This window comes from Centruroides sculpturatus, unplaced genomic scaffold (assembly GCF_000671375.1).
Source record: "Centruroides sculpturatus isolate CEXI.00-Female unplaced genomic scaffold, Cexi_2.0 scaffold2, whole genome shotgun sequence".
Lineage (NCBI taxonomy): Eukaryota > Metazoa > Arthropoda > Arachnida > Scorpiones > Buthidae > Centruroides > Centruroides sculpturatus.
Genome location: NW_019384369.1, coordinates 2107624 through 2119497, shown reverse-complemented (window position 1 = coordinate 2119497; position 11874 = coordinate 2107624). Strand labels below are relative to the sequence as shown.

The window sequence follows — 11874 nt, the reverse complement described above, 5'->3', positions numbered from 1 at the left end:
TGCTAAGAAACTTACTTTACTACCTACTTACTAGGTTGTTATATGAAAGTAGTCTATTTAGTCGATGTTAAGAGAGATTTTTGTTAATTTTCAACGTTTATTTGCATAGTTTGTTACATAAAGGTTTTTTCAATTTATGTGAGTTTAAAGAGATCTCAGTGATGCTTAAAAAAGAATAAATTTAACATGAAACAGTGATTTTAAGTCTGGTTTGTCTGACTCTAAGTCTGATTAGTTAGAGTGATTAAATTAACTAGGTGTATATCATAAAATACGTTGATTTTTGTCTAAATTTTGATTTTTGATTTCTGTAAGATTTTCTTAATTTTTATTAACCCTCAATACTGAAATAATCCCGGGATCCCGGGATCGAATAAGTATAATCCCGAAATCCCGGGATTAGAAATAAGGACCGGGATCGAATTCCCTACCCGTGAGTAATTCACTGAGTTGTCCACTCGGATTCAATCCCAGGTAGGCAGACACTATTAACCATTTCGGCCATCATTACTACTACATGTAAAAGTTAAGTAGCTTTTTTTGTACCACTACTACATAGTTAAGTAAAATCTGTATACTAGACATAAATAGTCAGCAAATTTAGTAATAATGCAATCTTAGAATGACAAGCATGGTTGAGTGGGGTATAAAATAGTTTAATACTTTCACAGACTTTATGAGGTGTTAGGAAGTAATTTGACAAACAGTACATTGGAAATAAATGTAAATGTAAATGTGAGTTGTACAAGTCATTCATATGCAAACATTTGATGTTATGTATTATGCTAAGAATTTTATCATAAATATGGAAAATACAAGAATCTTTTCAAAAAGAAAATAAGGAATAATAGTTTGATTTCTGGCTAATCTCAATTTCCTTGCATGTGACTATCTGACTAGCTGTTAAATGCAGGCAAACGAAAAATCATTTGATTGGAGCAACATTAATATATAATTTTGAGATGAAATTTGTAGGACTCAAAATATACAGGGTGCTATGAAATCTATTTTGCATATATCATATTCACATACAGACGCAAAATAGATCTTTCCAGCATTGCATAAATAGAGACATATGATGCATTAGTTCCTCTGCAATGTTTACAGCAAAATCTTTTAAAAGAATGAATTAAATCAAGGGATGTGTGTAAATTACAATGTAATTCCAAGGCAATACAGAAGTTTTCCCATCTTGTCCCAAGTGCAAGCATAAAGGATATAGACCAACATTATCAAAATAAACCATATTTTTATTAATTTAGGCACAGTATATAGGTAAATAAAAAATGTCTTCAGTGGCAAAGCAACATTGATACATAAGACAGTAACACTAAGTTTGCTAAAAATCTCTTGTATCTACTTCTGTAGCTTTTAGATGATCTGGGTTGAAGCCCAGGCAACATGGTAACACTGGAAAGGGATGGCATTGTCCTAGCCATCAGTTGTTGAACTTCGCCATGAGCCACTGATGCAAATCTACCCGAGAACATGTTGGTTGCTCTGACGGCAAGTCATTGAGCCATTTGTCTATTGCACAATCGAGATTGATTGTTGTTACCATTACAGGACCAAGAATGTTCACTCCAGACATTTAGCCTGAAAACCTACCAGGTGTTGATAATATTTTTTATGTATTACAAGACTTTTGGCCCAGCAACACCAGCATCACTATGACAAGTTTAAAACATTTGATGCTCTTCATTGATGATTTGATTTCAAAGTCCAAAAAATTTCACTTGGAAGATTTCAAGTCAGAACAATTTTGTCAGCAATGTGCATAAAGCTCTAAGATTGTAATTAAAGATGCATCCATACTAAATTTGTGTCATGTAGCAGCTGTTGAGACTCACCAATATTACAAGATAACACGTGCATTACATGCATGTTATTTTGTAATATGATGTATTTTAAATGGAATGTGCACTACATTCGAATTATTTTGAACTGATGTCCTGGAATTCAGTTGTTACATGTAGTTTGAATCTGGCTAGTAGAAATAGCTAAAAACATTTATTTTTGGGAAAATTGTAACCAGAAAATCTTTATAATCCAGCATTTATTGTCTAGCTGCATATTCAAATCAGGCCAACATTGCAGAAAGTTTTATCTAAAAATTTATCTAAAATATATAAAATTACTTGTCCTGACTGACTGATTCATCATCGCACAGAGCAAACTGTTGAACCTAAAGAGGTGAAATTTGGTACACAGTTGGGGTACATCATAAAAACGCGCACTAAGAAGGAATTTTTGGAAATCCCCCCGCAATGGGAGAGGGAGAGGATTAAGGCTTAACCTGAAGAATGGCTTTACTATACTATTTTAGATGCAATTTTTTGTTTTTAACTATGTTTAGTCTTCATCGAGTAATTAGGTGCATTAAATTTATAACATTTCAGACACTGTTATAAATATTTTTATATATTTCGATTTTTTAACCAAATGTTTGAGCCGTTTTAAATTCGAATTTGTTATTGCATATTGGTTTAATTATAGAATGATTGTAAACATTCCAGAAAATTGATCAAATTGAAAACAGTTCGTTTGATTCTCAGCAATTGTCATTATTCTCAGCAGTAGGTGTTATATAACAATTACTATGGTTGTTGAAATATTAAATATAAATGGGTGAAGTCGCGGGTAACAGCTAGTTGTGTATATTTGTGTGGAGTGCACAATGGTATACAGTTATAACTTGCATATTGTCTCTATAGGATATGTTACTTTCCAAGTCAATATATTATCTTTTATAAATTTCAAGAATGATCCTCATCATTTATCAAATAACCATTTCAGTGGATTATTTTATTTATCGTTCCAAAACATCCTTTTGTATCAATATAAACACAACGTTTATGCAGCACTCGAGAAGCGCTTTACAGCAAACCCTCTGAAACCCGTTTCTAAATGCAACGCTGCAAGAGGTCGCTGCAGCAAAGATAAAGCTGCTTTTATGTCTGCTACACGTGTAAAGCAAAATGGACGCTTGTGTGTATAATACGATATTATGCTGTAAAAAGAAAAAAGTCGAAGTGACTGTTGATAAAAATATTATGGAAAGATTAAGAAGGATTAAATTTTATGAAATGACTCTGAAAATTATCTAAAGAATAAGAAAATACTATATTTTAAATATAATTATATATCTTTTATCTCTTTACTTTGTTCACATTTATGGAAAGATAAATGCTCGATTCTTTATATCTCTTTAATTCCAGTTACAGCTGAAAATAATGCTTTAGTTAAAGAACTACAATATTTAAATAAAGGATAGATTATGACATCTGTGTTTCGCTCAAGCGGAAAGCGTTTCTAAACTATGATGTCACGAGAAGCTATCGCTACACATTGCTGCATCATTTACGCTGCACTCTCGCTGCATAAAGAAACACAGCCCTACTGTTTTGCTTTATCATATATAAATCACTTTCCACATAATCCATAGAAAGTAAATATTTAGGAATACTGAAATAAGTGGACTTTACTGAAGATAGCATTTACTTTGCAGGCATGAGACAAGAGTTAAAATTTTAACTTGTAACTAATGTTCGAACACTTGATTTGAATACCTAATTTATTATGAAAAGCATTTTACCTTTAATCAAAATTCTAAATAAAATTACAAATAATTTTTTAATTATAGTAGGTGCAGCTCATTAGTGTGCGGGGACATTTGATGATAGGGAAGCTGTGCGGCTCAGGATAGAATCATTGAAAGCATTATATGATATTTTGGCATGTAACATCCACAAGCTAAATTGCATGAGGTTGGTGCTCTGTAAAGAGAATGCGCGAATGCCTGTAATCTGGCTGCTTTACACGATTCAAATATTTTTGCCATGGAAGCTGTTCCATATTCGACAGTACAGCACTTCCATTGGGAATATGCATATACAAATTTATATTTGAATATGCAATAGCAATCTTATTTCTATACTACATGTGAAAAAAATGATAAGATACATAATGCGGTTATAATAAAATATTAATTTTATTTAATTCAAAGTATGTTAAAATATGAAAATAATTGCACAGTATGTATTTATATTTTAGAAAATACAAGAGAAGTGGTGCTTCCACAGTTTCCATGGACAACACATCACTGGTGCAACTAGAATTGGCCATTGGGTTGATTCATTTTTGCATCTTTAAGAGGTGAAAGAATGGTTTATGAATACATGTATATGACCCTTGGGCTTCACTTTGTCTAAAAATGGGGTCGAGGTTCGTGTGGTTAATTTAGTTAATTAAATCAACATTCTTGACTAATAAATTGATAAGACAATATGCCTATTTTTTTTTTTCTTAATCTCCTCTATAGCACAATAAGATAAATAAACCCATTGGCCAACTCTGGTTGCACCAACTATAAATGTGTTGAAACTGGGTGACATATTTTTGTAATATTAATGAATAAATTAATTTATATGTAAAAATAATGTGTGCTGTGTGCAACATTTGATATAGTGTTTAAAAAGTATATATAAGACAAAATTTACCTTTGTAGTCTGGACAAAAGGCATCACTTTTTTCATATATTTTTTTAATTCTTCAACTTCCTTTAATTTAGATGCTATAATTTTGTTGTCAGGAAAACATCCTTGTTCCTTTTATATAAAAAAATGAGGATTATATTAAATACATTAAAAGAAATTGTAATAAAAATCAAACATAAATCTACAAAAGTAAAGTGTGATATATAATAAACATCCCAAATGCATTGATACTAAACCAAACAATTGCCATAATTAATCAGGTTATTATTTTGCTATTAGATCTAATACCAAATGAGAAATTATTTATTGTGACATTAAAACTTGTAGTCCGGCATTGTGACAATTTATATAATTTAAAATATATGCTCTCCACTTAAATTAGTAGTGGCTTGCCCATGTACTATACATTATACCTTTCCTTTAACAATAAAGTCATGCCAGTCATCTATCTAACACCTCTTGGAGAAAATTTTGCTGGGACAAACATAGGGTCACTGTACATATCTTTGCACATAAAACTATACAAATCCATCTTTTATGATTGTTTAACATGCCATTTCAATTTTTCAGGCTATTCCCACTCTTGGTTGGCTTGAAACAAGAATACGCTATTCTTACTCTGATAATTAGAGTTTATCTATATTTATACACAAAGTACACAAACGGTAATGCGCTGTAGCTATTTTCATGGTAATTATTGATTCCAAGGATTTAAATATTTTTGCTTCTCATACCAAACCTGTACACTAAGGTCTTTGGAAAAGACTACAAAATCATGCATGAGCTAACGACGTCGCATGGAATCATGTCAGCTTGGCATTTCTTATCTCTAAAAGGAGAACCGACACCCCTTTCCAAGAACTTTAAGATTTTCATGTAAAAGTGCTGAAAATGTGAACACCTGAGACCCACATGCTGGTTAACAGAATTTCACTGTATACCCAACAAAATGATGGGTCACTGCAACTTTTTAATTTCAATATAGTACATTTGGGAATGGCTGATTTAAACTATCTATGATGCTATTTCATTAATTTGTTAATATGAGCATTTGAATCATGTTGTCAGCTGCACACAATACTTTACCGAACATAATTAATTTGTTTTTCTGCATAATACTAATTAAAATCCAATGTATAAAATGTAATTTCAGGCTAATAACATAATACTATATTATCAAAACTAAAAAATGTTTTTGGTAATTTTAATACAATAAAATGATTTTATTAGATTCAGAGTAATTTTGTGGTAATTATCAATGTTTATTTAAAAATGAAAATTACTCTACAGATTGATCTTTTTTGTAATTAGCATGCTAATGAAAGAAACCAAAATGAATTTCAACTTACATTATATAAATGCTGTAAAGTCGTTAGTACCAATGACTGCCAAGGTGGGAATGTCTTTGCAACCCATATGACTGCGTGGGTAGGTTTCTGAAGTTTATTTTCTCCTCCACCTTTCTAAAATTAATATTTTCAATTACTTTAAAGCAAAACAGATGTACAATTTTATTATTTTGAAGACGAGTACTCACTTTACCCTTGCTGCCAACTTGATAGTACGCTTTGAGCCTAAGTCGAAATTCGTGAGCCGAATCCATAAGATACTGCGACGATTTCAATAACATTTCGTCGACAACTCCAGTCATTGGCCATCTTGCATTTAATATACTATGATTCTGTTTAAGTTATATATCATATTTTATATGGTTATGTTAATAAGTATGAGATAATAAAATATAATATACCTTTCCTATTAATCCCCAGATATGCTCACAAATATGTGGGCATATAGGAGATAATATAAGAACCTGTGTCTCGATAAATAAAAATACGAGATAACGATGCATGCCTTCGTTTACCGTCATCTCTCGGTATTTGTCTCTCGCCGCTTGATATTCAAAAAATCCAGTCTTTAAAGCTTCTTTGAAAAGCATTTTTTGATAAAACTGGGAAGTTTGTTGAATGAGATAGTTCATTTCACTATAATATAAGATTAAAAGTTTCATTTATACAAAACACATTGTTTAAGTCTTAAATATTTTGTAATTTTACAAATTTTTTCTTTAAAACTTTCATTTTACGACATATAAAGAAAAATCATTTCAGTATTTGAATTTTTTAGTGGCTACAAGATTTGTCACAGATAGTCAGATGATTGAGCAGTTAAAGCAGTAGTCTACTGCTCTGGGTGACCCAAGAATGAATAAAGGCAGGTTGAAAAACTCTAGAAATTTTCTGTGGGTGGTTTTCACCGGATATATTGGAGCCAACCCTTTGTCACCTGACCTAATCCATAATGGTCTTGGTAAAAAAAGGCCTTCTTAGTGCCCACAAGGTGGAGAATAAAAGAAAATCTGTCAGAGAAAATTGAGTATCCTTTCAAAAGTGATTACTAATTTGAACAGTTTTAGAAATAAAATTGCAAATTTGAGTTAACTAAATTAGTTATGCACGATTCCATCGTATCAAGAATTTTAAAAATATAATTCTACACGTCCATAAATTTCAATCTTAAAATTGCATAAGTGTGTATTTGGTTTTTATTTATTTATATAGTAAATGTTAAAATGTAAGTATCGTCATGAAAAACCTTTGGATGCTAGAGGTGCAGTATTGAAATTGTTAAACTTTGTAAGGATTACAGAGAAAAGAAAGATTGGATTACAGCATTCCTTATTCACATATAAATATGGATTCAATACAGATGAAATATCAATAGAAATTAACTGGATTCACATACTGCATTTCCATCGAGAGCTTGCTCTAATATGTAAAAATTGCTTGTTTTACATTTTTGAAATATGTCTTGCATTACTTATAAGTGCATAAGAGCATGCCGTCATATGCAAGGTATGTGTGCCAGCTTGTTTTTGCTTATATGAGCACTGTATTGCTGTAGTAATGTAAATTAAATGTACAGTACACTTACAGATACAATATCCTCCATTCACTGACAAAAATAAAAATATGCTTCCATAATTATAAAAGATTTTTAAAGTACTTTCAAAAATATAATGCAGGTTTTGCCCCATCAATAAGAGCATGCTCTTATATGTTTGGGAACATGGTGAAATTTTTGCAGATAGGACATAGTTAAAATCAGTAGCATGTCCAATTGGAAAGCATAGAAGGACAGTATGGGAAGGACATTGGAAAGAAAGATTATAAGTGCATCTATGATAAAAGAAAAGGGAGGAGCAAGAGGAGGAACAGATCTAAGAAAAATATAGAACATAAAAGTAGATATTTTACATCTGTTGGAAAACTTATAATGAAAATAATTTGCATGTTTCAAACTAAGAAGTAATTATGCTTTATTAATTAAAAGCCAAAGCATAATTTCTTGTTAGTTTTAAGTATAAATTTATAGTTCTTTAATATTTTTTGAAATGATATAGTTCTAAGAAAAGGTTTTATTATAAACTTTAACAATACCTCATAAATACTTTGTCATTGAAAGAGTTAGTGGGTCCAACCCTTAGAGATTCTCTTGAAGTAATCATTTCTTTAACCCATTCCAAAAATGCATACAAACGAAGAATTCCTGCATCGGCCATGGTTTCTACAAAATTTGCATCTTCGATTCCGTCACCCGAATCAGCCAAAGCCAGTCGCATCCCTGTTCAAAATTAATGAAAATTTTTAATAATTTTAAACAAATCAAAACGTCAAAAAGTAAGTAATAATAATAATAATACCATCAGCCGAGAATTTTTCGATAGCTTCCGATAAGGTAAGAAAATTTCCTGTAGATTTTGACATCTAAAAAGTTTTGTTTTATTTATTTTTATTTTTAAAATAATAAATTTTAATTACATAAACAACATACTTTTTCAGAATTTAACAGCAGATGACCATTCACTCTTATACCCAAAGGCCACAAGTTGGGTTCTTCTGGCCACATGGCACAATGAGAATACAGGAAATAAGTGAGATGGTTCGGAATGAGATCCTTCCCTGAACAACGTAAATTGAGTGGATACCAGTACCGAAATTCTCTCCTTAATTTATCAAGACTTTCTTTAGAAATGTCTGTGGAGGGGTATGGGGCATTCTTAAAAAATATATAGTCCCAAACTTCTGGTACAAGTTGTTCTGCCCTAAAAAGATATGTTTTTATCATTAGATTATACTTTGAATCATAACCATATTTATTTCTATGATAAATATGCACATTCTTTGAAGAAATGTAAACAATATATAGATCAGTGATTCTCAACCTTTTTTTCATCATGGTACACTTTTAATAATTTAAAAATTTGGCTGCACACACGGTTACTTTGGTAAGTACTGCAGGACAACCGGTGACATCATAACAGTGATTATTAAATGCATTTGGTTATTTAGGTCACATTTTCTAAATGCCTTGGTAACTACCGGCAGTTACGGGTAATACCAGTTACAATTTCTAGGAAGGTAGAACCGATTAAACTACTTGTCTGACATCATTTATGTATGGATATTTGCAGTGGCAGCACAGTGGTTAAGAATAATTGATATAGATGCTCACTTGACTGCTATTTTATTCATTCATTATTTATTATACAGTGGCCAAACTGGCTTGTAAGCTGCACATGACTTCCAGATGCTTATTACACTCCCATATACTTATACAATTTCTTTTTATAAACTTGGTACATACTATTTACACATATAATATTTGTGTAAGTTTTCTGACTATAATGTAATGTAATATACACAAACACTTAAGTGTAACTTGCAACTTAACCTAAGGATACATTCACAATCAAAAGAGTTAAATGATTGTAACCTAGCCAGTCATAACAGTAAACTATTACTATTATAATATAGTATTTTAACTATATATAATATAGTTAAAATACTATAAATTAATGAGGCAGTTCTCCAGTAAAGGATATGACTTTTGTGTATTTCTGATAGATACTGTGTAACTCCTATCCTCCCGCTTTATAAACAATCTTAAAGCAAGCTACAACAAAATATGCTATAAATATCCAAGGTTTTGAGTAATTATAAAACAAATTTGATTGTGATTTCAGAAAACTGGCACAATCACATTCACTAATCATTTTCATTGTGTGTAATATGTTTTCTAAATAAATGTAGTTTCTTTGCTTTCAATTATATTAGGTGTACCTCTTTATTAGAAAGCCATAAGCTGCCACTAGTCTTTTTCTATATAGCAACATTCTAGATCAGTGATTCGCAAACTTTTCCTGTTCATATACCCCTTTTATGAAAATTTCATATACCTGTAAACATCCATAGATTGAAAATACTTAAAGAACATCAAACATTTTTCAACAGTTGCTCCATAATCACCAATTTTTAATTATTAATTTGCAATTTAAAGTACTACAGCACTTATTTTAGCAACATAGACATGAAATTAATCAATAGATAAAAAAGATTACTTTAAAGTTTGCAAGAAACTTTTAAATAAGTTTCTTGCAAACTTTAAAGTAATTTTTATGGACATATGATTTAGAATTTCCTAGATCTAAGTATAAAAGTATTTTCTAAATTAAAAAATTGCTGATTTAAAATTACATTTGATAGCAATTATACAGGGTGGATGGAAAATAATCAATGTCTGGTTCATAAACTTTCTAAGACAATGATGATGAAAATCATTCGACATGTATTGTATTATGTACCTTATGTTGTACCATATGTATGTACCTTATTAAATGGAAATATGGATGCATGATTTAAAATTTAATGTATGCACCAACACCATCCATCAAGTTCTCAAATGACAGAGGATCATGATGTGGATGGATAGATGACCATTTCAGTGTGTCCACTACCACATCTTTGGTAGTGGACATACTGAAATGAATGACAAGCTTTGAATGAATTTTTATTTTTTTTTTTATATTTTTTTGGGATGAATTGTGGATGATGTCCCTTCACCTTACTTCAACATCTCTGCATGGCAACCAATGATTTCAACACATCATAGCAGTCAGCAAACTGTGCTCTTTCCCAAACAGACAAGTGGTTGGCCATTTTTTTTTGCCACTGTGCATGTCNATATATAGTCCCAAACTTCTGGTACAAGTTGTTCTGCCCTAAAAAGATATGTTTTTATCATTAGATTATACTTTGAATCATAACCATATTTATTTCTATGATAAATATGCACATTCTTTGAAGAAATGTAAACAATATATAGATCAGTGATTCTCAACCTCTTTTTTTCATCATGGTACACTTTTAATAATTTAAAAATTTGGCTGCACACACGGTTACTTTGGTAAGTACTGCAGGACAACCAGTGACATCATAACAGTGATTTTTAAACGCAGTTGGTTATTTAGGTCACATTTTCTAAATGCCTTGGTAACTACCGGCAGTTACGGGTCTAATCCTTCCAGCTATATTTTAAAGTAAAACTTAGTTTTAAATGTCAATTTTATTGAAGAATATTTATTCAAAATTAAATATATGTTAAATATATTTTAAAGTAAAACTTAGTTTTAAATGTCAATTTTATTGAAGAATATTTATTCAAAATTAAATATATGTTAAATTTTACCTCAAGTGTATTTGTCAGATATAAAATATTTTCAGCTAATACACTACATTCATCAAAGTCTAGTGTTAGATTTAGAGCATTTATACCAATTTTCTCTACATTTTCCTGTAAATATCAAAGAGCATTTTATCTTAGAGTTTGTAAAGTTTCTAAATAATTAATTGAGTCATAGTTACTGGCTTTGAAGAGGCAATCTGGCAGAGAGGGACCGTTAAAACATGCTAGTGATGTGTGGCTGCATATTGTAACAGCCACTCTCTGCCAGATTGCCTCTTCAAATCTGAGTGATTATTCAAATTCTAACACTTTAATCTTTGATATAACATTATAATATTTTATAGTCAATACTCATTATTTTTTGACTCTCCATTCTTTAGATATTAAGAAGCCCTTTACTATAGGCTTGACCAGGTCTATAAGGACAAGAGCTCAACACATACGGACAGGCTACCCGTGAGTAGAGGATTTGATCCCGGGATCTCAAAAATCGGGATCCCGACAACTTTTCAGTCCCAAAATTTTCGGGATTAAGTTTTCCTAATCCTGAGATTTTCAGGATTGACATCATTTTAAAAAAAGTTGCAAAATAGACTGCACGAAGCGAAACGTTCAGTGCCAGTGCTTTTAACAGAATTGCTTGCCTATCATTTTAATATAAAATACAAGAAATTTTATTCCAAGCAAGCAGCAGAAATTAACCTAGCGGGCTTGCGATGCTTGCTTGGAATAAAACTTCTTGTATTTTCAACTAAAATGATAGGCAAGCAGTTCTCACTGGGTTACTTGGTAATATACTTCATTTTTGTATTTTTGAATTTTCGCGGGCGCCAATCGATTTTCTGGCGCAGTC

The 11874-nt window shown here is 31.0% G+C and overlaps 1 protein-coding gene and 1 long non-coding RNA gene across 2 annotated transcripts in view; one reads left to right on the top strand and one right to left on the bottom strand.

Annotated features, from left to right (window-relative positions):
• The window catches only part of LOC111614156, a 21747-nt gene extending 14882 nt beyond the window's left edge, over positions 1 to 6865 (top strand). Inside the window, exon 3 of the long non-coding RNA XR_002754886.1 lies at positions 6624 to 6865. This is a non-coding gene — a long non-coding RNA (uncharacterized LOC111614156). The remainder of the gene's footprint in view (positions 1 to 6623) is intronic.
• Positions 3081 to 11874, bottom strand: part of LOC111614146 (leucine--tRNA ligase, cytoplasmic-like) — a 44878-nt gene continuing 36084 nt past the window's right edge. Inside the window, exons 20-23 of the mRNA XM_023355530.1 lie at positions 6247 to 6481; positions 6034 to 6177; positions 5846 to 5959; positions 3081 to 4607 (exon numbers count right to left, since the gene is read on the bottom strand). Coding sequence (XP_023211298.1) covers positions 4419 to 4607; positions 5846 to 5959; positions 6034 to 6177; positions 6247 to 6481 — 682 coding nt within the window. The 3' untranslated portion in view covers positions 3081 to 4418. The remainder of the gene's footprint in view (positions 4608 to 5845; positions 5960 to 6033; positions 6178 to 6246; positions 6482 to 11874) is intronic.